Below are 26,933 nucleotides of genomic sequence, written 5' to 3'. Positions count from 1 at the left end.
CCCCCACACACAAACTCACTCTCCTGCTGGTAATATTACCAGCAGGAGAGTGAGTTTGTGTGTGTAGTTTTTGGAAAGGGGGTGTGTGAGAAAACCTGGATTTGCGCTGGAAATGGCCCAACTTGATTATCATACACATTGTAAAGAGAGTGGTCACTTTGGATGGGCTGTTACCAGCAGGAGAGTGGGGTGGTAGGAGGTATTGTTTCATGGTCTCTGTGTATATAATGTCTTCATCGGATGCATACTGTGGAAACTGCAGAAGTGAGCTGTAGCTCACGAAAGCTCATGCTCAAATAAATTGGTTAGTCTCTAAGGTGCCACAAGTCCTCCTTTTCTTTTTACAGTGCACTTTGACCTGCTGCCATTTCAGCAGAGTAGCAGGGTCCACACAGCCAGTTATTACACGGCAAGCTAGTATGTACGTTTTCACCCCATCTTACCACACACTCAGTTTCCATGTCGACAAGCCCCCCTCACACTTCTTGTTGATGCACTCAATAGTTCCGTTTCTCGCATGATAGACTGGGGGCCAGATTCCAATATCTTTACTGATGTTGAGAAGGACCTTACTCTCTCAGTGGCCTGTTTGAGATCAATGGGACCTCTCTGGAGTAAGGTGCTACCCAGCATAACTAAAGGAACCAGAATCTGGACTTGGGCTTCCTTGTCTGTATGTTCCTGGATTGACCACCTAGTGAAGGGTTCTAGATGCAGTACAGGATCCATTTCTTCCAGCAGCAGCCGCCTCAATACAATTAGAGGGACACTTTCAATTTTCTGGATAGCATCAGGAAATGGTCCTACACAAGATCAAATGGCCCTGGGCCAGATTTGCTTTTAAAAAATCAAGAAACAGTCCCCTCTATAGTGCCTGCAATCCAAACATTTGCACAATTGAGCCTGGAATACACTGGAATGATTAATACATTTGAGGAAATCACAACCTGCTCACAGCTGTTCCGCAAGCAAAAGGAGGCGGCAAAATTCACTGAACAAAGTATCCAGTATAAATTATTCACTCAACGCTAATTACATCTCATTGGGTAAGAGTGGGGGGGGGGGCAACCTGAGCCTGAGAAGGAGCCAAAATTTACCAATGTATGTTGCCAAAGAGCCACAGTAATACGTCAGCAGCCCTCCATCTGCTCCCCCCACCCCACTCCCAGCGTCTCCTGCCCACCGGCAGCCCCACCAATCAGTGCCTCCCCCTCCCTCCCCGCACCTCCCGATCAGCTGTTTTGTGGCATGCAGGAGGCTCTGGGGGAAAGAAGGGAGGAGCAAGGGCATGGCAGGCTCAGGGAGGGGGTGGAGTGGGGGCAGGGCCTGTGGCAGAGCCAGGGGTGGAGCAGTGAGCACCCCCCGGCACATTGGAAAGTTGGCACCTGTAGCTCCAGCCCCGGAGTCGGTGCCTGTACAAGCCGCAGATTAACTTCTGAAGAGCCACAGGTGCCTCCGGAGCCACAGGTTGGCCACCCCTGGGTAAGAGCATCTATCCCACACAGCCTACTCCTCTTCCACCCCTAGTTTACACACAGATCAGCCACAGGTCAACATCCTTCATCATACTGTGTCCTCCACTCCCACCCCATTCCTATACCCCTTAAGCCACCTTGAATGGTTTGCCTTAGAGAGGAGTGGAGATTAGGAGAGAGCAAGAAGTCACATAGTCATTAATAATTTGTATTTTTGTAGCACCTAGTCCCAGTCACAGACCAGGACCCAATCGTGCTAGGCACTGTACAAACACAGAACAAAAAGCTATTCCCTTCCCCAGAGAGTTTGCAATCTAATTCTCATGCAGGTCCTAAAGAGTTTAGGAGGGAAAGATAATACAGCCTGGAGCCAAAAGAACAAAGTACATTGGAGAGAGAATCCTGAAAGAAAGAAAAAACATGAAAGCAAAGAAAATAAAGTACTAAATGGCCAAACAAGGAAACCACCATCATGTATTTCTCCATTTAAAAGGACATTGCTTGCTTTAAAATAAAAAAAATCTGATTCTGCAAACACTTACACATGGCTAGCAACCCAACACCCATTCAAACCATTGGAAAGACTCCCATTAACTTCTCTGGGAGTTAGATCAAGCCCTCTAGGAGTAACTTTGTTCATATGAGCACTACTGTGGAGAAAATTCATACCCAAATACTGCAAATAAACACATTCCTTTATCTATGTTACTGATAACACCTTAGAAAGCATTGGTTTGATCAGTTGATTTTTCACAGTCTAAGATGTTTGTTTACTGTATGTATTTCTCTGTTTGCATAAAGAAAAGCCATGAAGCCAGGCTCTGTTTACAGTCACTTGGAAGCATGAAATCAATGAGAGTTCTACTTTGGTGCAATGTTTGGGTTGCAAATGCCACAGAAGGATGTTTATTGGTTGAAAAACAACTTCTGTGTTGTGTTCCTTTTTAAATTATGGAAATATTTCTACTGATCTCTGCTTTGATAAAAGCTTGAGGCTCACTTTTCAGAGAAGCCAAGCACGTATAATCAATGCGAGATGTATATACTCAGCACCTCTAAAAATTTGCAGTGGTAGGGAGGGTTTATACTTGAAAAATATGAAAAAACATGCAAAAACATTTAATAAATTTCAATTGGTATTCTATTGTTTAACTGTGCGATTAAAACTGTGATCACAATTAATTTTTTTAAACGATTAATTTTTTTGAGTTAATCATGAGTTAACTGCAATTAATCGACAGCCCTAAAAATACATAGATTGAAAGTCAATGGGTTGTAGGCACCTAAGTCACTTTGAAAACAGGACTTAGGCTCCTGTACCTCTTAGGCACTTTTGCAAACGTTACCCACAATGTATTAGTCATAATCAAAGGAGTTTAGGGCTTCACCCTCCAATAAGCTTTGCAGAGGCAGATTTCTTCCCCCACGCAGGGTCCCACTGGTTTCTTTGAGGTTCCACATGAGCACAGGGTTCATTGCAGGCCTGGGGCCTTGGATTGGTAATGTAATAGTGCAAAACTGAATGTCTGTGATGGTTTTGAATCAGCTGGGTCATAGTTGACTATTATGTCAGTGCCACTAGAGGTCAGTGTCAGGTAAAGGAACTTCCTAGTGTGCTAGACTGCACAAAATCCAGACAGAATTCCCCTAGATTTACTGAATTATTTATTTCTTGGAGATTTATTGAACTCTTATAGGCCTGCTTTCAAAATAAAAAGCAATGAACATTAGTAAAGAAATCCCCTGGTGACGAGCAATAGAGCAATTCTGTCTCCAGGGAAGTCAATCCAAAGGGCACATTCATGCATACGCTTACTAGAGGGTAAACACAATGCTCAAGAGCAAATGTTTCCAGAATGGGGCACAAGCCCGCTAGTTCTTGCGGAGCATTGTAGAGAATAGACCGCAATTCTAGTCACAGTGAACCTGCGTATACAAGGCCATAGCTGATCCTACTGCGGTCGATGGCTGAACTACTCTTGATTTCGATGGGATCAGTATTTAGCCTATAACAACTTTCTTACGAGAGGTTCCACTCTATCTTAAGGGGATCCCCGAGGAGGATGCTCATCCAATAAACTGCAGAAATCTCATTCTGCGGAGTACTGACAGCAGCACATTATCTGCCAAGTGGTTTAGGTGAACCCGTAATTTGTTCTTGACATTTAAGTATCTTCAGATTTATTTGTGTATGTCACTGGAAACTTTTTTATAATATCTTTATTCCAGAGCTTTGTTATCCTTTAAATCCAAGAAAAAGTATGCAATAGTGAAGCCATTTCTATGTATTCAATGTAATTAATATGTATTCAATTAAATACAATATAGGTTGATATTCACTTTATTTCTAGTTTGAGGGCTTAAGTGAGACTTTAATATGGCACAGGATTTGTGCAAGACTCTGCATAGGGTAAATTTCCCCATGGTACTGATCTCAGATCACCCTCATACTGGTCAGTAAAGCAGACTCTGATTAACTAGTAAGGATCATCATGGTTGTTGTTTGGTTTGAAATATTACTAGATAATGGGCACTGTCTGGAGGCTTTAGCTGAAGGACTTTTGTCATACTCCAATCAAAAACTGAGAAAAACTGCTAGAGAAACACTCTTCAAAAATGTGTTAATAGCATGTGTGCATTGTGGCTGAATCCAAGCTGCTAGGTAATCACAAGAGTCAGGATGCTTTATCCACACTTAATTCTGGGCACAAAGGATAGATTGTATTCCACTACTGCCCCTCTCTTCAATCTAAGTGTATCCTGGAGCAATGACCTCATTTAGGAGGCATCTGTCTGTCCCTGAATGTCTGACCTTGATCGTTTGCAGACTTGTCTTTTATATAGTGGAAAAATCAATGAAGAGCATACAAATCCAGTGAAACATGATGCATTCAGAAATCATCCCCTCGCTTTCTCTCCCCCCCACCCCTTTGATACAATTCATAGTTTTGAAGGATAAAATAATGTAGGGAAGGGAAAATGAGACACTAAAAATAAACCTTCCGGCAGAGCAAATTATGAATAGAAATAAATTATGTATTGGCAAATGTGGATCTGATCGTTACAAATGTGAGGATGGCAGTAATAATGCAACAGCATTTCTCTGAATTAGGAAGTCATCATTATGCTCATTTTAATCTATCACTTAACTCAGCATTCCAGAAAGGAACTCATTTGTTATAAGCACCTCATTTGAAGAAAAGCCCGCAAGAGCAGGCATGAATGGCTGTGTGTGAGGAAGAGATAGAGTTCCCCGTTACATTTGCTGGAGACTGGGAATTAAATCGAAAAGCCTGAATAATTAATTGAAAATAGAGGGGGTTTTCCCTATTAATAATTATTCACCAGTATTTTTCCTTTATTTGACCAGTTCTGGTTTAGTGTAAATTAAGCTTGCTCCATAAAATAAATTGACTCCAAACTCTAAGCCAGGTCCTTAGCTTGTGTAAATTAGCATTGCCCCACTCAATAGTGCCATGTTGATTTACACCAGTGAAGGATCTGGCCTTCTGCTTATTAAAATCACAGAGTCCCAGAGGTAGAACACACCTATGAAATTACACCTAGTCCATCGTTGAAATCAATGGAGCAATGAGAGTTTTCAGCAGCTGAGGCTTTACCTCTTTCTCAATTCCTGCCTTGGCCACTGTGGCCCAGATCCTCAAAGATCTCAATGGGAGTTAAGTGCCTAAATGCCTTTGAGGATCTGAGTCTGTGTGACCTTCCTTTGAGATCTACAACTGAAAAGCTGAAAAAAGTGTAACATATTATATATTATATTTGCAACGCCCATAATAGATAACCTGATTGGTGCTGCCTTTTTGATTGTAGCATCTAGAAAACTCTTCCCAGACAAGTTTTTAGCATCACACAAATTATGTTCTCACCCTAAATGGAGAGAACATTTAATTGACCGACACAAGGGGCTCTCTAACAGATCTTGAGTTGGCTGGGTTTAGGACCTGCTGCAACACTTATTTTCTCTGGCATTTGCCTTAAGAAACCCATGGGGAAGTGTTGCATTGTTGTGGTGTTTTGGAACACTTTTCATAGCTGAATAACCCCAGTGGGCCAGAGCCTCAGCTGATGTGACTACACATCGCTGTCCATCTAGTGATGTCGGCCGAGCTATTTACACCAGCTGAGGATCTGGCCTAGTATATATTATTCTTGGTATTTGTGGGTAGTTTTATAATAATCAGATCTATAGTATGAAACCCCACACATGGATTCCAAGCATATCACACACGGCCAGGTCAGAGTAGCTCCATTTGTATGTATGGGGGAGTAGAACTTGCACCAAACTGGGGGTAAACCATTCTCTAGACACCATCAAGGAATTCCCCACCCCCACCCTTTTTCACTAAAGATTTTGAATTTTTCTAGTTTCTTCCAAACTCCAGAGGTGAGGGGAACAGACCGGAACATGGTCTCCATGTTCCCTCCCCCACCCCACTTCCCACTGAATTTAAAAAAAAAAAAAAATCCTTCTCCTGGGCCATTACTTGTCGGGCACAGTTTATACACTGAACACTCAATATGTGCCCTTACACTTTAAACAGCTGGAAGCAGCTTTGGCTACAACAGCCGCCTCATGTGCCAGCCATAAAATCCCACAAGGTTAGGAGCTAATTTTTTTAAGGCAAGATTTACGGCCCGAGCAGCTTCCAAACACGACGAAGGAACGCGGTGGCAAGTGGTCGAGGAATCGTTTCGTGAGCTGGCTGCAGCTCCGGAGGCCTCTGCCGAGGCGCTGGGTGGGGGAGAAAGAGGGATTCCGTTCCCAGGGGAGGCTTTTCAGCACCCTGGACAGCACCGCTCAACCCCCCCCCCCCCCCCACCTGCGGGCGGCCAGAGAGTTTTATTCCGCCTTCCCCTGGACCCGCGGGGATGCGGGAAGCCGGGACTCGGGCGCCTCCCCGGAGACGGACCGTGCACGGGGGGGTCCTGCATTGCCGGGGGTCAGAGCTGGACGCCTGGCCTCTCCCCGGGGGCAGCCGAGCAGACCTGGAAGCCGTGGGGCGGCTGGAGGGGGCGAAGGGCTCCCACCCAGGCAGCTCTCTTGCTGGGGTGATTTTCCCCCGACCCCCCCCCCCCACTCCCCATCCCCTCTTCCCGTGCTGAAATCAGCATCCTCCGGCGCAGCGGGCACCTCTCCCGGGAGGCGCCCGGGGAGGATTTCATCACTCGGAGGTTGTCAGTGCAGACAGCCCGGCTCTGAGCTCACCAGTTCCGGTCACGTTGCCGTGTGTTTACGCCTTGCCTGGCTGGCTGGCTGGCCGGCAGCTCTGCGCTCCCCGGCAGCCTGCGGCTTGCAACCCGGTCCGCGGCGCTGGGGAGGGCGGCGGGGGGGCGACCCGGGCCCGGCCCTGCCATGGAGACCGCCACTTCTTGGCCAGTGCGCCGGGAGGAGATCTAGGGCAGAAGGAAAAGAGGGGCTGGGGGAAGGGGGGGTTGCATTGCGCCCCCCCCCATCTGAGAATTTTTTTTGGGGGGGTGGGTTTTGGGGATGCGGGTGAACGCTGGGAGGGTGCCCTGGCTTTTCTAAGCCTCCACCCCTCCAACAAGCTTCGCCCTTGTCCAGCTGCTGTGCAAGATCTCCCTTGATGACACCCTGCAGCTGCCAGCACGTTCTCCTGTCGCCTCCCCAGGTAAGAGAAGATGGGCATGTTGTCTGGGGGGGGGTCAGCAGGGGAAATCTGGTCTTGGAGATGGCGGGAGGGGGAGAAGAGGTGCGACACAGAAAGTCCGCGGGGGGGGAGGGGGGGAGGCAGCGGCGGCGGCATGATTGCATGGGAACTCCTAGTGTTCATGAATGTCCTTAGCTGAGTGGGACTCAGGTCCAGAGCAGCTTCAGAACTGGGATGATCATCAGGCAAAGTCATCCTGAGCTGTGTCCTGCTCAGATCTGTCCTCTCCTTTAGACTAGAGTGGGGGGGGGGGCGGAAGAGGGAGGGGGAGAGAGAAAGAAGAGAAGAGAAGCACCTTTAGTGCCTGGTTAAACTCAGAAAAGAATTAAACACTAAAATCTAGTGGGTTCAGAGCCTGTTCAGTGACCCTGACACCAACTTCTCTAATTAAAACCATGCCCTGAGTCCCAGCAGGGCCCATTTCACTGAGGCTAGGGTGGTGCAAGGAGAGCAGTGGGTGGTGAATTCCAGCTGTTTGATGGCAGGGAGGGGGTGGTTTTGATATTTCTGCTAGTGCTAAGTTATTAAAACCCTTTATAAATGCGCTTTCTCTCCACCCCACATGAGAGCATTCCCTTGTGCTCTCCAGCTAATGAAGGGCTTTAAAGTGGTTCCAAGCTGCAGTTCTTTCCTGCAAGAATTAAAGAGCTAGCACAGATTTAGCTTTTCTAGGGCCAACAGAAGTAACATCTCCCTAAGAGGATATGCAAGCAGGTTTTAGACCTACAGTGGTGAAAAGGTCTTGTGTAACCTGGGGGAACTTTTCTTCCTGAAGTTGCCTGGAGCCCTTCTTGGTGCAGTTTTAGAAGTTGCCTAGCCCTGGGGCTGATAGCTCTTCCTTCCTGGAGCTTCTGGTGCAGATAATGGTTTCAGAGGTGCCCGAGACTCTGCAATTGCTGGTAGAAATAGGTGGAGTCCATGAGAGTTTTGCCATTCAGAGTTTTGAATTCAGTGACTTCAGGATCAGGCCAAAGGAATCACTTATTATGATCTCTGCACAGTGTTGATCGTGGCCCAAATTCTGCTCCCAGAAATGCAAACATGAACCGCGGTAATTCCAGTGAAGCCAAAGAACAGAAGTTGGCCTTATGTTTAATGTATGTAGTGAAATAAAAAGACATTACCTGTTACTCGGGCAGGAATGTTTAAATAATTGATAGGAAACAGCTTTTTCATTCATGTTTACCCTGATTGAAGCAGATAATAAGACTAGCAACTAGGAATCTTTAGGTGTATGAATACTGTTATACCTTTTGAAATTTGCCCGGTTCCCTTTGCAGGACTGATGCCCAAAAATTTACAGCAATTTATGGTGTATTCCAAGTAGTCAACATGAGGAGTTTATCTACTAGTAATAAATCTGTTCAGAATTCTTCAATTTAGTTGAGATCAGGCTCCTGCCTGGGGTTTAAAATGGTCTATTTTTTTTTTTTTTTTTTTTACCACACAAGTCCTTTGCAAACATTTTCCTGCCAGTAAATCAAAGAGTTTCCACTTAGTAATTAACATGTACACTGAACCAATAGTGAGCGGGACTTTCAGAGATTAAGACCTGAAGAGACCATTATGATCATCTAGTCTGATCTCTTGCAGATCAGAGACCCTAGAACTTCAACCAGGAATTCCCGCATCAAGCCCAGTAGCTTTTAGAACTCTTTTAGAAAGGCATCTGGTCTCAGTGTAAAGACTTCAAGTGATGGAGAAGTGTTGGACGAAGACTGGCACACGAACAAGGGATCTTGTGCAAGAGACCTTGATTCTCTTCCTAGCTTTGCCAAAGATTACCTGTGTGACCACAGGTAAGTCATGTATGGACTGAGCCACTGCCCACTGAAGAGTCCTTCTGTTGACTTTGATGGGCATTGGATCCAGCTCTTGGTACCTGATTTTCATGGCTCCTATACGCTCGCCACCTCAATGGTGAGTCAATGGGAAGGAAGTGCTGGTGCTCAACATCTCTGTGAATCAGATCCTTAACCTCTCTGTGCCTCAGCATTCCTATTGTAAAACAGGGGTACAGGTATGTACCTACCCCACAAGGTGGCTATAAGTTTGTTAGTGTTTGTAAAGCACTCCAAAGTCCTCGGAGTAAAGTGCTTTGAGGTAATTGAATGGAAAATGCTACAGAAGGGTAAAGCATTACCAATCAACTGTTCCTTGGCCAATAGGAAAAAATACTATACATCAGGAATTACAGATGATGACCTGTGCATAGCTCCTCATCTTTTAAAATGGCACAGCAGTTAAATCTTGTGAAGTGACTGTTCACCTATATTCATTGAATTAAATACTCCATGAATTGTTGCTCTTTCTACTTTACAGTAAAGGCAGAGAAAAAAAGGAAACAATCATTCACTGAGAATCAGATTTAAAAATTCTTAAGCAATCCAGGTAGGTTAACAGATAGGCAGATTGCCACTGTAAAGCAGTAATTCAGCCACAGGGTTCCAATAATATAACACACTTGAGCAAGTTATAAATGTTAATCGGAACCCCGAGATTGAATTACAGCCTTAGTAATTGTTATTGGCCCTTACGTTGATACTCAGAATATACAGAAGCACAATAAATAGAAGGGGAACAGAAGACTCATTTCTTAAAAATGAAAAGATTTGAAGAGTGGGTTTAGAGCTTGTGAAAGGTGACAGAGTGGCAGCCCTGAGAAAGCTCAGTGGTAGCATGAGAGGTATCATTGCATTTCAACCCTGATTTGACCCTAGCCTTAGCTCCACCAGCTAACGTAGACAATGACTCAGTTGAACTCTTCCATCTCTGGCTTCTCTGCTGTTTGCCCTTAGTGACAGCAGCGTGACTGTGCCTTCTTACCAATGATGCCATGGCGTTCCAATGAACACAACTAAGTGCGTGTCATGTCAACACAATTGTGCCAGTCTCAGTGTTCACAGCAATTTCACACACATGCCTCCTGGTGATACAGCAGCTCTCTAAAATTAAAAGTTGTGAAGAAGTCCAGCTCTATGGCCCCCATTCAGCAAAGCACCGAAGCATGTGCTTTAAGCAGGCGAGTAGACCCATTGAAGTCAAGCACGTACTTAAGGGGGAAGATTTCCAAAAGCTCAAATAGGAGTTGGGCAGCTTACTGTCTTGGGAAATCTCCCTCTGAGTGCTTTGCTATATCAGTGCCTATAAGAACTAGGTCAGCCACTGTGCCAGTCAAAGGAGCAGGATACATCTTCTAATAGATTTAAATGCCTTAGATCTTGGTTCTAATTTCATATTGGTGTTGTACCAGTGTAACTGCATTTAGTTTAATACTTAGCTCTTATATAGGGCTTTTCAATCAGTAGCTCTCAAAGCACTGTATCCCCCATTTTACACATGGGGAAACTGAGGCATGGCTCTGAAGTGACTCACCCAAGGTCACCCAGCAGCAGAGTCAGGAGTAGAACCCAGGTCTCCTGACTTTAGTGGCATTACTCCTCATTTACACTAATGTAAGTCAGTGGAGAGTGTTTAGGCTTCTAATGGACTTGGAGCAAAGCTTGCAGTTCTTACAGCAGGAATTTTACCTGAGTATCTATACTAGAGGCCAGAGAACCATTTCACAAGGGAGGTAGAGGGAGACATCACTGGAGACTAGAACTAGTTAGAAACTGGTGATAGTGTCCACTAAAATTTTGGAAAGAAGCAAAACCATGCTCCATTGTTTAATGTTTACTGAGGAAATGTCAGAGGGATTTTAATTCATTCTTCCCTTCTTCACTGGGAGGGGGGGAGAATCTATTTTCCACTGATAAAAAGGGTCAATGGAAAATTTTCAACCAATTCTAGTAGAGACATTTAATGTAGACACGACAAGATCACTTGAAAATAGCACTATAGATATATATGTACTAAAGTGCTCTGTCCAGTCTAGTGACAGATGTTTCCAGAGATGTGATTCCCACAACTTCCTTTTAGAAACCCTGTTCAAAATCTGGATAAATTCCACCTTTATGAATTTCCTGATATTCACTTAGGCCAGATTCCGATCTTGGTTACACCTCCATAAATCCAGAGGCAGTGGAATTAGTCTAGATTAATACCAGGGTAAGTGAGAGCAGAATGTGTCCTTTGCTGCAATATGATTTGTATTTGCAGGGTCTCATCATGCCTGGACAATAGAGTCAGGAAAACGTTATAATCATTATAATCACAGAAGCCATTAAAAGTGATTCCGCAAGTACTGTCACAAACATACAGCCATAAATAAAAATATCCCCCTAGCATTCAATGAGTACTTAGATACCTACAAGATGCACATAAAAGGAGCGCCAGCTCAGCTGAAATTGTTATGGGCCATCATGCCATGTCTTAACCTTTGCACATTGTTTTAGTTATAAGTGATCAACCGTTAGATGGTTAAGAATGGGTCACAGTCTGGTGATCTGTTAGTGTCCAGCTGCTAGTGCTGTATTTTGAATGGGACGAAAACGCTAATTATATTTGTGTTCCCAGCCTAAATATTCTGAAATGGGATGGACTTAACCAGAGAAAATTAATGAACAGGACTAAAGTTCTATTGCTTCTACACAGAAAGATAGGAATAATTGGGAAGTCAAACTAATATAGACCTGGATTTTATTAGATTTAAAAAAAAAAACCCACAGAATTTAAGGACTGCATTGAGACTTGGATGACATGCCTTCCTGGGAGAGTCAGGAACCCCTAGAGACCTCTACATGGGCTATCCAGACATGCAGGGGTCAATAGGCAAAGGAGTATTTGGGCTTGATGTTTGTTTACATCGCTCCCTATGTAAAGGGACCTTAAAGCACATATAAATTATACAAAGAACATTTTATGCAACGCTAGACAGTATAAGTGTGGATCTGGCCTTTGCTATCTATTTGTGTTTACAAATCTCATGAGTGGGTTTCTGTACCTCCCATGAACTGTTCAATCTAGATGGTGGAAACAGCATTAAAAGACCAGAAGTCTTGTTATTTTGCATTCATAAATGCTCCCAGTGGTAGCCAATGGAAAACTACAACCACCAAAATAAGCTACATTCACGTTTATCCAAATTCCCTCTTTTTGGTGTTTTGAAGAATCCAAACACACAGCCCTAACACAATTCTAATCTCAGCAATACTGCCGGGGCAAATCCAGAGTGACCCCATGGATTTCAATGGAATGATCAGAACAGAGATCCTGGTTTTTGATCTTCTTGGACTGCAACAATGAGTAATTTCAGTTTGATGCCCCAAGCAGCACGTAAGAAAAGAACATTAATTGTGGCTCATGGCTCTAAGCAACTGAACACAGTATCAGGCAACGTCACAGATTTGGTACACCCCCCGTTTTGGTCCTTGTTGACAAATGTAAGCCTGACATCAGATGTAAAAAGAAAGAATTCAGTGTTGGTTAGCCCATCTCTGCTCCCATTGAAGTCAAGGGGAGTTTTACCATCAAGCAGAGTTAAGCCAACCACCAGTGAGCTTTCTTGAAAGTCCTAGCCCAAATGCCTCACTGTTCAGAAGGCTTCTTGGCAGCTTTGCTCATGAGGATGATCAGCATCATTTTGCATACATTAAAAGGAGATGAAATCTGACAAACCTATCTTCAGCTGGTATAAACTGGCATAGTTCCACTTTAAATAGCTAGTACAGAGCTCTCAGGGAAGTAAAGGATAGTTCAAAGGAGTGGAAACACACTGGGATCAGCAGAGGAATGGGACTGGGACAAAGTCCACACCTCTCTTCCCAAAAGAAGAGAAAGCCATCAGCACTAACACTGCACAGTGGAGGTAGAGCTAAGGACCAGTCTTTCTAGGAAGTGTCTCTTACAGGTTCCTCCCTGAGCCTGATCTTCAGAAAATGTCTGTTACTGCCACACATGGGGAACGTTCACTGTTTCTCTCAAGCTGCAGTAGCTCATGCTTTTAGCTCTAGAGGTGCCCCTTCTGCCCTCCCTGACCCCCATTCAATCCCCAGTGGTCAGCCGAGATGGCAGCTATCACATAAGAAAGCCTCTCCACCCCCAAAAGAAAACCTTCTGCTCTATGCCAGTGGATGGTATGGTCTTAGCCATCAAAAAACAATCCTTAATAAAAAAAAAAAAAATCTAACTGAGACGGTAAGATCTCTCATAGTTAGAGCAAGGTCTGAAGGACTTTCAGCCATGTTGTAAGTCAGACAAGTCACTCACCTCTGTGGCCAAGTTCCCCCATCTGTAAACTGGGGCTAAAACCATCTACCCATCTCCTGGGGTGTGGTATGGCTGCATCAATGAATATCTGTAAAGTTCAATGAGATCCTTGGAGGAAGAGTGCTATACAATGCAAAGTATTACTAGAGTGGACTTGTCTAATACCTGGTTATCAGCAAGTGATCACAACAGTAGCACATGTAAATATGGCTATATTAAACACACACAGCTATTAATTTAGCTTTAGTGCCTAATTTTGGAAGTTCTGATATTAAGGCTCTCAAATTTTTAGAGGTTTTGGCAACAGAAAGCATTGAAACTGGTGTTTGCCAAGGCTTATTACAGTGATCGAGCTTATTTGATTAGGAGGTGGTGGTGGTGGGAGGGAATGCCACAGAATTAAGTAAAAATCCATGGGCTGTAAGCATAATCTAAAGCGTTTGCTTAATGTTGATACTGTTATGGCAAAAGATGTCAGATGTAGAGGAAAAAAGAAATGGGAATAGCTTCTAAGTAACAGAATGATGCACTCCATCCTTTGGAAGATTTTGCCAGCAAGCACAAGCCACCAACATGGTTTGATGCAGATAAAAAAAAAAATCTATCGTTTCCCCCACCCTCTGGGTTTTATGCATGGAATAAGGATGGCTACCACATCCACATGTGATGGTGTTTCCCAGGATTACAGATTCTTTGAGGTTTATTTTTATCTCTGCAGCACAGTGGCACAGGTAGGCAGGCTAATGCAGCACCATTACAGAAGAAATTAACATGTAGCGATGAACTCCCTAACCTCCAGGAGCTCATCCTCCGGCAAACAGAGTTGACATCACTGCTTGCCCGTCATGTGAATTACCAGCAAACATTGTTATTTCCTCTATAAGAGAAGACAAATCTCCTTGCCACATAATACTGATTGGGTGAGACAGAGCATATTGTATTTTTCATGCATTAGATCTCATGCATTCAGAGTACATAGCTTGTCAAAGGACAACTGATGGGCCAAATTTACCCTGGTGTAACACCACTCGGGGTGAATTTGTCCCAGATAGAACTCCACTCAGTGATGAATCTGCTTTTAAAGCATAACTGTAAGATGTATGGGAAAGGAACTACACTGCAGCATTTTCTGCATATAATTACTGCTGCTGTTTCAGAAAAACTAAACAAGTTCAGGCCAGGACAATACTAGGATAGGAGACCTCCAAGGAAAACCCAGGAAGTGCATCAAGTGGTCATGTGATTCAGTAAGTGATACCGTCCTCTCCCGCCCCCATCCTGAACCAATGCCCCTTCATAATGTTGCGGGGGGGTTGGAGACCACAGTGCTTTTGAATTTGCCTTCTTTTAAATAAAACCAACGTCCTAACTTACTTTTGGTCCTTGGGAAACACATGACAGTTTTGGAAAGAGCAGGGGTGTTAGCCACAAATTTGGATACAATTATATCCTTCCTAGCTAAACTTGGATTCTGGTGCTCTGGCCAGTCTGGTTTTAAAGTGTCCCAAGCAATGGAGCTTCCCCTGATTTCTCAAAACTATTTCAGAGTCTTAGTCCATATCACTGCTTTGCTTCAGATAGAAGTTGCTTCACCTTAGGCCACAGCTCTACCAAAAGCCTCACACAAAGTATTCACATGCACTTTAGCTCTAGGAGGGACAAAGAAGTGGATTCAGAAAAGCCATTTTATTTCTTTAAGAGGTCAGGATGTCCTAGAGATGGGGCTGAGCTGCAAATTGCAGCTCAGAATCCAGAAACAAATCCCTCTCCAAAGTTTGGTGTCTGGATTCGGGTCAAGATCTTATTACAGATCATAGGGACCAGCTACAGAATTTGGATCCAGATCAGAGTCCAGCTTCCAACCCAGGGGGTGCAGATCTGAGCTTGGTTTCAAGCCTCTGTAAAGGAGAGAGGAAATTCACTATAGAGTGCTATGTATTAACTGCTCCACTGAAGACATATGTAGTACAATAGAGACCATTTGTATCTTACACTGATTCTTAAAAGCAGTCCCCAGTGTAGGAATGTCCCTATACTAAGGGCCAAATTCTGCTCTGTTATGCTGGTGTAAATTTCAAATCAGTGGAGTTGTTCCAGTTTATATCAGTAACAGAGGACAATTTGGCTAAGCATTTTATTCCTTAACAGTTCTTCTGCCATCCCATCATATTTTATGGACATGTACACACTAAAACATTAAGGTTGCAAAGTCAACCCTCAAAAGTTAGACAATGCCTAATTCAGCCTCCTTGTGCCTATGCATTAAGATGCAGTCTTTAAACATCTGATCACATACTATTTTTTCCCACTGGACCCCTGCCTCATTCAGAGCCGGACTTCGGAAGTGCCAAGTACTCTCAGCTGCAAATGAAATCAATGGGAGCTGTGCTTTGAATATATGAAGTGCTATCTAATGCTATGTACTCTTAAAAAAAATAATCAGGTGCTGGATGTCTGAAGTCAGGTAGAAAACAGCTGATACTTTTGACCTTATTCCCATTTTACAGATGGAAAACTGAGGCATGGAGATACCACCACCACCCCCCCCCACACACCTCTCAGGCTGTTGTGAAAATGAAGTCATTAATCTTTGATACATTGATACTATAGTGAGGAAAGCCATTCAAAAACCACCACACATGAGGAAATGCATAATTCTGTCTTCAGAGCAAGGTTTGAATAGTGGGCAGTAAGTAAGGAATGTATGCCCCATGCAACAGTGAGAACAAAACAAAACATTGAATAGCTGCTCATTCAGTGAGCACCAAACATTCTGTGCCCTGAATGAGGAAGGGGTCCTATGGAAAAAGAAATAAAATGGAAGAGTGTAATGAAAGACTGCAAAAGGCATATGCACAAAGGTTCTGAATTAAGGTTGCACAGGCATTTCAATGCAATTCTAGCAGTTCCTAGCTTTTTAGTACTTGACTGTGCAGTCTTAATGTTCTTATATGAGAGAGAGAGAGATCCTAGTTTCTAAAAAGTAAACTAAAAAACATCTGACATCAATTGATGGCCACGTGGATCATCAGGCCTAGATTGCCTGCTCTACCTCAGATCCCATGTGTGACCCTAGGAAAGCAGTTTAATCTGTGTCTCCATGCCCCATATACACAAGGGGGATGATAAAACTTCTCTGCCCAATCTGTAATACATGTGAGAGACCAAAGCGATGGGGGTTTTAAGTAAAAAGCCCTGGTGAAATCTCTCTAGGTAAACGGACTCACAGGGCCCCAAATGTGTGAGAAGAGAAAGGAAAGACTGGGGTTCAGCTGCTCGTAATATATCTCCAGTAGCGTTAGGCTCCCCTCTTAAATGTCTCTTGTAAAGCTGCAGGAATAATTTTCACCTCCCCAGTTGAATCACAAGTACAGTACACAGCTGCATGTCTGATCACGAACCATTTACTCCCTCCAGGCTTGGACTGTTAATTTTGTTGCGATGGAGACTTTGTCCCTGGAGCACCAGATCCAGAGCGTGCAACGACATATCACCTTCCTGAAGAAGGAACAGATGGAACTGCTCCATGACCTGCACCTCGAGATCCTCAGATTGCAAAAGCACTGCACAGGTGAATTTTTGATGTCATGGCTAGCCTCACCTAGGACACCTACATACATCTTCCCATAGAACAGGTACCACAGACATGAAAGCCATGTACACTTTGAAGTGTGATACTCTCCCATTATGGTGTACAGGAATTGAGTAGTTATCCCTTTAAGTAGTTGTGAACCCTCTTGTGGCGCTCACTGCGTTGTATGTTTTAGAAATCAGCCAGAGCAGTGTATATGCATAACTAGGCCCTACGTGTTTCTGTAGGTTTAGTGACATGGTTATCGGGGCCCGACTGTGCCTGTGTAATTTCTTTGTGTGATTATTGCTGTGTAAAGAGCAAAAGACAAGGGGAAAATGGATTCCAAGCAGGAGTTTGTGAATTTCCTAAAGGAGAAGGCAGCACACGCAAGCTTAGAAGCCACTGAACAAGGAGAATAGCGTCTTACTATAATTACCCAATGATAATGCAAGATCCAAAATCCACAACCCACGAAGCAGGGAAGTTCCAATCCATTTCACAATCCAGAACCAAACTCCACAGCTGGCCCTTATGTCTACCAACCAAGAGAGCCTTGCAGCATTTCTTGAAATGCCTCTCTTCATTACACATTTTGATGGACAGAAGGTTAAATGCTGCTTTGCAGCCTCCAGGCTAAATTGTCTAAACAAGCAGAGGACACAAATGGGATTGTAAGAGGGCTAAGGCTCCACCACGCCACCTGCTTAGGCGGATGTGACCTACCAAGATTGTGGCTCCTGATCTGCTGTGAACACTCCCTGCTGTGAGCCAGTGAATTGGGAGTGGGTGAAGCCAAGGAGCTGGGGAGCGAACAAAGCTTTTACTCTACATCTGCGGCTTATTGGTCAGATGCAAGGATGCGGGGCGGGGGGGGAAGCAGCACTTTGCAAGGACTGGAATAACTTGTTCCTCTCCATGTTCTGAGGGAGAAGCATTTCCCACACTGCAGCCGAAGGTAAGATTTCCCGCTCGGATAGACATACCCGCACTGGCGTGGATTGAGCTAGTGCGCTAAAAATAGTGGCATGGCCACAGCTAGCTGCACTGAGTACAATCCCAGCTGAAACTGGAGGTACATACCCACAGCATCTAGCCCCGCCTGCTGCCCATGCAGCTGCAGTTACACGGCTATTTTTAGCAGCTAGCTGAATCAAAGCTTGCGCACGTAGCTCTAGCTGAACTGGAAATTACAGTGCCAACCCTGTTATAGACATTGCCAAAGAAACATGTCTAAGGACAGTATCTCCTGGGGGATAACTTGTGCACCACCTCTTGCTTATCATGGCTGTGCCTGAATGCAAAAATCCAGTCCTTAACTGGCTGCAGGGAATCCAATGCTGTCCTTTTTGCTTACAGTACCATTGCAGACAATGGGATGGTTCATGGAGTAAGATACTCCTCTATAGACCCCCCACAGGGGGCGGGGAGGTTCCCAAGCTTGGGCTCCAGGCTGAGCCCAAACACCTACCCTGCAGTTTTAGAGCCCCACAGCCCAAGACCCTTGAGCATGAATCAGCTGACATGGGCCAACCCCAGGTGTTTCATTGCAGTGTAGACATACCCGGAGTGTCCTTAATCCTGAATACTCACACTGTTGGCACAGTTCTCAGTTTACAAACATGGTCCTACAATCCTAACCAGGCATACGATGATCCCACTGAATCCAATTTGAATAATAGCCACTAAAGCTTCTCTCGCACTGTGGGTAACAAAATGCTACCTTGGCTGAGAGACATGCTGGAAACTATGGGCACATTTTACTCTGACACTCAGCTGGCAGAGACTTGTGCTTATAACCCATCATTGTAAAGCTACCCTTTGGTTTAATTCTACAGTCGATCATAATGCACTTCTTGATAGGAAATTAGCTTTTGCAGTGTTCAGCTGCTACTCTGTGTTTGACTCACTATTGCTTTATCTTGCATTATCTATACTGCAGCAATTCACTGGTCTTGGGGGGGGTGGGGAGCATGAAAGATGATCCTGCCACTTCCTCCACTGATCTGTGCCTTCAGAGGTATTTTGCCTCTTGTTTATGGATTCAGATGTAAAAACAGTTCATTCTTTCTCCCGCATGCGTAAGGACAGGAGAAAGACTGGGCTTCATTGATAACAGCAGGGATGAGATCATACCAAAAGTCTCCTTCAGAGCAACAGGAAATGGGATCTTTTCTTCTTTTTTGCAGTGAGGAAATATGAAATCAATTCTCTGACCCCCACCTCAGTCCAGAGCAGCTCAGTAACATGCAGCATCAGCAGCCCTCTTGTTTTGCTGCTTTAGGACAGAGATGCTAGATGGATGCTAAAGCTAGCAGCATAAATATATTGGGTTCCCCCCCATTGCTCATCTAAAAAAAAAAAAAAAAAAGTCTTGTTTAAAAATTCATGCCAAGGTATCACAGTACAAGCTGCAGCTTTTTCCTGCTGCAAAGCAACCTCCCACCATTTCCACAAGATTCGCAGTTTGTGGCCTGGGAAATTTTGTTTAATGATACAATTGTGCAAGTGACAAATGGAAGAGCTAGCTTTTAAATGCTAGCCCAAGGGGTAATGTTGTAAAATGCAGTTTCAGAGTAATACCTACTTTTATATAGTACTACTCTTCATTAGATCTAGTCTGAACTCCTGCTTTAACACAAGGCAAAGACCCATACCCAGTATCTTCTGCTCTAGGCCAGAAGTTCTGTGAGCTATCATAGGAAACAAATGGTTAAGGATCTAATCACTTAAATATACTGTAGGGGGCAATCCAAATTTGACAAGGAAGTGGACTAGACTGTGATGGGGCCTTGACCTTCGTTTAGATTTCCTAGGTTCTAACAACTAATGCAATCTCCGATTTCTACGATTCATGAATACAGCGTAAGTTCCCAACGTGGAGAAGTTAAAGAATTACTAAGGGACTGATTCTGCGAAGTTATAGGACACCTGAAGCATCCATAGGTTTGGGGGTTTCAGAGGCTGCCCCCAAGGAGCTTCAGACTTGCAGTGTTTAGGAACCCCACAGGGCACATGCCTTAAGATAAAACCTTCTCACAGAGCTTAGGCATTGCACAGGAGACGTGTGGCCAAGGAGCTTATCTCCAGCTCTGCGAGTCTTAGACATGAAGCTTGAAGCTAAGAGGGGGTGACAGGACCACAGATTCACCATGTGCTAACTGGGGAGCCACAGGAACCTTCTGTGAACCTGGGGGGTTGTGTGAACTGGAGTTTGGGAAAGTGAGGGTCACTTTAAAATCCTGTTGTTGCCCATGGCAGGAGATGGGTAGGTCAGAACAGATTTGTGTCTTCATCTGGAGAGGCTTTATGAAGAGCAAATGATTCACTTAACTCCCTCCCATTGCTGAAATTTGTTCTAACTCGTACAGTATCTTTCATCAATAATTCAGCAATGACTAATTACTCATTGTCTTTTAGCTCTCCTCTCTCTCACTGACTCCAAGGAAACAAAGATAAGTCTGCAGTGACAAAATCATCTATTTTCCCCATCCCTTTCATACTTTCGCTGTTCTATTTTTTAACTAGACCCAAATGCAGCACTTCCAGCCATGAGAGGAAATAGATTTCTTGTGCATAAATCAGGTTTGGAGGCTTTGAAATGCCCACTGGCTTCAATGACCCATTTCATACTTGGACATTATAGATCATTTCTTCCCCACCATGTCTAAGGATAGTACCATTTTACCAGATCAACTGGTGTAAATCAGCAGTGCTCCACTGGCTCCAGAGCTAGGCTGATTTTTGCTAGCTGAGGCACCGTAAGACTTCTATACCACTGATATGGTCATCTATCCTGTGTCCGACACCTTAGTGTCGGAGTGCCTCTCAAAGTCATAGATGCATACACAAGATGTGTGTAAATTAAGTCCAGCATAGGCAGAAGCAATGTAAGATCCCACACACCAGTGTACTTCAGTGTACTTGGTCCTGGATGTGCCCATGAGCCATTTAACCCTTGATTTCTTGGATGAGGTTTCCAAATCGGAGGACCATTGATAAGGCTAGTTTTAGTGAGGAGGATGCCTAGCCACTGGGAACCAGCCTGAGACAGAGTATCTTATGTCACACAGGCCACTGATACAACATCAGACAGCAGCGACTTTTGGTCGTGATCATTCAGGGCTAGGATCTGATGTCACATTTTCAATGTCGTCCTTTATCTTTCAGCAGGAGGCTAGCCCTGGGGAGAACCGTATGGCATGGTGTCTGTTCTAAAAAGCAACTTTTTGCTACTTTAGCAAATTCTCCCATTTCCCAGCATTACCTTTCAGAATAGCTAGTTTGTCTTAATCCTAACTTCTTAGATTCCAGAGGAATTCTAGACACAGGTTGCTGTAAGCAGCGCACGCCAACATATGCACCATTTGCTTGTTGTTTCTGGTAATAAGCCTCTCACCCAAAAGGGCTTTTTCATTCCTGTTGCAACATTTTGTCAATATCGGGTTACTAATAACGACTCATCAGGAAAAATCTTTAAAAACCACTGCACCGCCTCCTCCTGTGAGGTAATGAATCAGAGATCAGCAAGAACCCTTTGGACAGCCTGTCAAATGCACTGTAGATTAAGTAGCGGCTTCCCTCCCCTGAAGCCTTCCCTGAGGCCCATAAACATCTATTTAGCACCTTCCACATGTAACCACAGCATGAGATTTGCCTGCAAGACAACCACCGTCACCTGCCATGTGCCAACAGGCAATCTCAGGTGGACCACAGGATGATTAATTCTGAACCACCCACCTTTCCAGAAGCATGCTCTACCCACCCAAAGCATCCAGTCAAGTTAATGGATTCCAGGAACTTCAGTTCACCTTTTCACAGCTTTAACCAGTAAAGCTTTAGAAAGAAAAAAAAGAAAAGAAAGAAAAAAAAGAAAAGAAAGAAAAAAAAGAAAAGAAAGAAAAAAGAAAGCAAGTTTACAGAAGACTCCATAAGCAGTAAGTGAAAGGCATGTAAAGTCTGCTGAATATTTGACTGGAGGTCATAAATTACAACTGGTTAATGGCATTCACAGCAGTCAGAGTGAGATTCCTCGGTAGCAATTTACCAAATGGAGTTATCCTTCCAATGGAGGGACGGGGACGACTCAAATGGAAGAATTCCAATCCTCTAAGCTCCTGGCCAGCAAATTCAGCTGAAATCCTACTTCGCCTTCTAGCATTGTTTAGATGATATGGGATGGGGGAGGGGAAAGCATCTTTACTAAATATTGCAGCCAAAACCATTTCAGACAAATCACATTCCCTGGGTCAGTTCAGAAGTCCCCCCCACTCCCCCAGTATTTACAGTATCAGGTTTTATAGGAAGAAAAATGCTGTTAACAGCCCTATGGTGATTCATTTATTGAAATGACAGAAAACTTGGCTTCCCGCCCCATCCCCATTTTCATTTGGGCAGCATAAACACGTCAGAAATAGAAATGGATTTGTTCTGACTATTTCTCCTCTCTCCTGATCCCTCTCCAGTAATTAGAAGATAAACTTAAACCTTCTGGCAGTAATTTGTGCGATCTGCTAGCGCCTCTGAACAGAGGGCTGTGTAAGGGAGAGCTTGGGCAGGAGGCACGGGGCCTGAATTTCAGGAAGAGGTCCTGAGGTGACAGCTTGAGGGATTAGCCATGGAATCCAGCACTGACCATAGGAAGTCTGAAAGATTTAAGAGACTAGTGATTTTTGGGTTGCCTCATCTTTTGGGTTCCCAGGTTGAGCCACCTTAAAGATTTTCAGGGGGAGAATGCTCAGCGCTTTCTGAAAAGCAGGCCACTTTTTAAAGTGTCTTCAGTTGCCCCCCCCCCCCAAATGGACACCCAAATATCACTAGCCATTTCTGGCCTTGAGTTTTATTCTCCGTTCTAGAACATGACCTTGAGCAAGGCATGTCACTGGGCCACAGCCAGAGACCCCGCTGGGCTAGAGCGAGGCCTCCCGCTCGTTCTACATGGACGCAACGCCACTAGGCCTGGTTCTCCATTGCCCTGCCCTTTGTGCCATCATTTATATCAGTGCACAGTGAGTGTAAATGGCTCCCATGGTGGTGTTTTACACTCACTTTTCACTGGTGTACAGGAGTGCACAAGGCCCATCACCCTCAGTGGAGTAACTGCTGGTCTGCACCAGTGAGAGTGCAAAATAGGGTCCCATATTTCTCAAATGACAGTATTCAAGAAGCTTTCCCTCCAATGTCCCCCTTCTACAGTCTTAACCCTTCCACAACACATGCATCAATAAGACAAAAGCAGCACCCTTCCTTGAGAATAACGGACAATACTGACAGGCAGAGGTTGGATTCCACGTTGGATGGATCCTTGTTTGACAATCTGGATTGTCTTGAGAAATGGCAACGTATAAGAGAAGCTGCCTCACCGGTGGCTGCTTACACGAAGCAAACTGAAATAAAACAGTGAATCACTCAGCTCTTTCCTGTTCAAAGTCAGCACTGTCAGGAAATATCAGTGCTAAGGAGCAAAAGTGTGTTAATTTCCCTTTGACACAGCCACATGGAGGGACCAACCCAAGCTTCCCAAACTAGCCAGGCAACACAGCTGGATGTAGCAAGGTGACCATTGTGTAGTGTAAAGGCAGTTTACTCAAGCCAGGGGATTCTAAGGGCAGCAACCAGCACACATTTACAGAGTGGAACATCAGGAGCTAAACCGCTCTGTAGTGCAAATGCTTGGAGTTTCTATTGTTAAGTCACCTAGCTCATCTCCCTCCCAGGTCAGGGTGGTTGTTCTGCTCTCAGGTCTGCAGGCTTGGCAGTATGTTGTTTATAACCCATCCTATTTTAAAATTAAATGAAGGAATCCAAGTTAAAGGAGAATCACCAATGGGGAAGGATTTTAAAACATTTGAGGGCCTTAAATGAGGTTGATGTGCTTTAGTTGTAGTGATAAGCAGCGGTCCGTGGCCCTGTTCTCCCAGAAGGTATGGGAAATTGCCACTGACTTCAGTGGAAGGTACTTGTAGCCTGGAGAGGGAGAATTGAAGAAGCACAGTTTGGATTTTGTTTAGAGCCCTCTTCAGCTTTGCCAGAGCAAAGACTGATTAAAGATGGTGTGATTTAGTCTGGGGAGAGAGGGAGGGAGATTAGTGCTCTGTGACTTTGCCTCTGTCTTGCATGTGATCTCTTACCAGTATATAAAAAGCATTTCCAAGACCTGAAGGAAGTTAATGCTGAAGAGAGGAAGGGGGTGTGTGTGTGTTAAAGAAAATTTAGGTCACACATTCGAAGCAAGACCATCAAGGTCCCATTGCAGCAGATGCCAACCCTGCTTGGAACACTCCTTTTGCGGGAGTGGGGGAGGGAGAAGGGGGAGTGAAGGCCTGACAGTACATGAATGGTGCCGCCAGCTCTCCCTCCCACGGATACCGTGCCACGCACGTTGCTTATGCAACAAGCTTACCTTCCACCCCTGGAAAGCCCAGCGTTGGCTCGCTGCTAAATTCAGCATGAGGCCATTATAAATCACAGTGCTCTCCCCACCTCAGACTAGACCACCAGTAATTTCACCTTGATAGAAAGTCTGTATCTTGAGACAATGCAGACCTAGAGGGACAAGCTCAAAACATCCACTAGCAAAGCTAAGGTCTGATCCTGAAGCCTTTACTCACATCAGTCCCCACTCATATAAAAGCCCTTACTTATGCAGGACACTGCTCTTCCAGGTTCTCTCTTTCCTGTGTGGACAAGAGCCAGATTCTGCAAGTCCTTATTCAGATGAGTAGTCCTATTGGTTTCAATGCAGGATCAAGGCCCCCTGTTATATATATCAAAACTTTGAGACCTAAATTCACCCCAAGCCAGGGAGAGCGGTGTCTTGTTCTAAAATACAGCCACAGGAGATTTTGCTGCGCTTTTAAATGCGCCTTGTATCCCATTTTAGCTGTAGAAAAATAAAGCGGTCGATATTGATTTCCAATGGACAGAGTGCTGAATGGTTTCCAGAAATTACAGTAGGTTCTCCATTACCGGTACAGTCACTACAGATTTATTTTTAAAGACAAAGCACAGAGGCCTGGGGGGGGGGGGGGGTAGGGAAGGGCGGAAATCAAGCCAAGTGATTAGATTCTGAAGTGTAGCAGTGTCTAATGTGATGTGCTACTGTGGAGATTAAAGTCAATATGAAAGCAGATTAACAGAAAAATCTAGGACAAAGATTAACCATTTAAATTCAATTTTCGGAAAAAACCTAGCAATTTTGATGTTACTCTCCCCCGCACCTCCCTTAGGTTTGGTGGTTGCATGATAATTATCTTGAAAGATAATTTGTAAAGGTTTGGGGTTAAAAGCAAACTATTAATAGATGCAAATTCACCCCACCCCTATCCCCATCATCCCTAGTAAAATCATGTTTGTAGCCCAAGTCTAGGAAGAGGGAAAGAAACAGGATTCTTGGGTTGAACAGTCGTTTTTGTAACACATATATAATCATCCCTGAAAGATCTTTGTGTGAGAATGAATGGCCAATGTAGTTTTTAACGGAGATTCATTGAAGTGAGAAGCTGCACATTTTGATCTGGAGTAACTTTAGTGGTCTTGGGTTGACATTTCCCTATGGTCTCTCACCAAGCAGATTTATTCCCAAACCACTGGTTTAATCTGACCGTATAAAAATCAAAGCTGAAAATATCATCCTAATTCAGAACTGGGACAACTCTTATGCATGTGTTTGCAGGATCAGAGCCTAACTTCATGCATCCGAGTAGACCCATTGAAGTCAATGCACTACTCACTGGAGCGGGGTTCCTAAACGTGGTTCGTGGCTTGTTCAGGGTAAGTGTGCCTGGCGGGCCACGAGACGCTTTGTTTACCTGAGCGTCCACAAGTACGGCCGCTCGCAGCTCGCCATTCCCAGCCAATGGGAGCTGCGGGAAGCGGTGGCCTGGCCCGTGCCACTTCCTGCAACTCCCATTGGCCAGGAACAGCAAACCGCAACCACCGAGAGCTGCGAGCGGCCGTATCTGCAGATGCTCAGGTAAACAGAGTGTCTCGCGGCCCACCAGGAGCTTACCCTGAACAAGCCACGAACCAAGCCATGAACCAAGTTTGGGAATCCCTGCACTAGAGGTGGTTGAAACTTGAGTTTCTATTGGTCAGGAAATTGTGACATTTCAAAGTTTCCTGTTGCCCTGAATTTAAAGATTCAGAATTTCCTGGAAAATTAAAGTTTAAGATTGAAATTTCTGAAACCGCCTTACTGCAATGTTTTGCTACAATAAGGTCAAAGCAGTCATTTTGATACACACAAACATAGCCATATATTAGTATTTTTCCTGGCAGTCAGAAATATGAATTGTGGCATTTTGGATATGAACAAGAAGTAGAATTAGACCTGTCATTTCTACCCTTCTTTCCATCACTGCTTAAGGTCTGTCCTCCATCCCCAGAGGACGCAACCCCTCTGCCCAATGGTCAGAAAGGCATTGAGGGACTCCAGAGGGAAGAGCAGCAAGCCTTCCTTGGATATGGGAGAGGGCTGCCACCAAACTGATATGGGGCTTTTGAAATTGCTGCTAGGAAATCAGAGTTGAGAAGCCTCAAAAATGCAGCAAAGAAGCATGTGCATGAATTGTGCACATGAACACTTTTATGCAATGTTTTCATTGTGCATCCCATGAGATTTGATGCTTTCCTTAAACCCCCAGCTCTGGAGTCGAACAAAAACCGGAGAATCTCAGCTTTAATTTTGAAAAGGTAATTATGGAGAAAAGCTTGAAAACGTGATCTCTAAAGCTTCCAAGACTGGAAAGCAAAGTAAAAGAACCCAGAAAGCAGAGTTCTCATTTTTAAGCCAATCTGATGATTTGGGGGTGGAGATGTCTGACTCCTGAGTTTTGAATCTTGGGATTGGCAATTCTGAGTATGTTCAGGATTGATGTAAAGAACTCCTATTTGCCCAGCACAACAAGTTTCATTGTTCCTACAAAACCCGAGGCATGATGCTGCATGTTCTGGAGCACCATCTACTGGCACTTTATCTGTTAACACCTACAGAGCTTCTGGAATGGCATGCGCGCACAAATATACACAAGTGCATACACACATGCA

The 26,933-nt window shown here is 44.4% G+C and overlaps 2 protein-coding genes across 2 annotated transcripts in view; one reads left to right on the top strand and one right to left on the bottom strand.

Moving 5' to 3' along the window:
• RAP1GAP2 (RAP1 GTPase activating protein 2) overlaps positions 1-6,780 on the bottom strand; it is a 265,430-nt gene extending 258,650 nt beyond the window's left edge. Inside the window, exon 1 of the mRNA XM_073315725.1 lies at positions 6,703-6,780. The gene's annotated coding sequence lies outside the window, so the exon portion shown is untranslated. The remainder of the gene's footprint in view (positions 1-6,702) is intronic.
• Positions 6,781-6,995: 215 nt separating this feature from the next.
• The window catches only part of CCDC92B (coiled-coil domain containing 92B), a 45,582-nt gene continuing 25,644 nt past the window's right edge, over positions 6,996-26,933 (top strand). Inside the window, exons 1-2 of the mRNA XM_073315631.1 lie at positions 6,996-7,126; positions 16,733-16,886. Of these exons, the coding sequence (XP_073171732.1) occupies positions 7,082-7,126; positions 16,733-16,886 (199 nt within the window). The 5' untranslated portion in view covers positions 6,996-7,081. The remainder of the gene's footprint in view (positions 7,127-16,732; positions 16,887-26,933) is intronic.

Source organism: Lepidochelys kempii, chromosome 17 (genome assembly GCF_965140285.1).
Source record: "Lepidochelys kempii isolate rLepKem1 chromosome 17, rLepKem1.hap1, whole genome shotgun sequence".
NCBI classification, from domain to species: domain Eukaryota; kingdom Metazoa; phylum Chordata; order Testudines; family Cheloniidae; genus Lepidochelys; species Lepidochelys kempii.
Note: the sequence above shows the minus strand (reverse complement) of the source record. Positions and strands in the feature narration are given on the sequence as shown.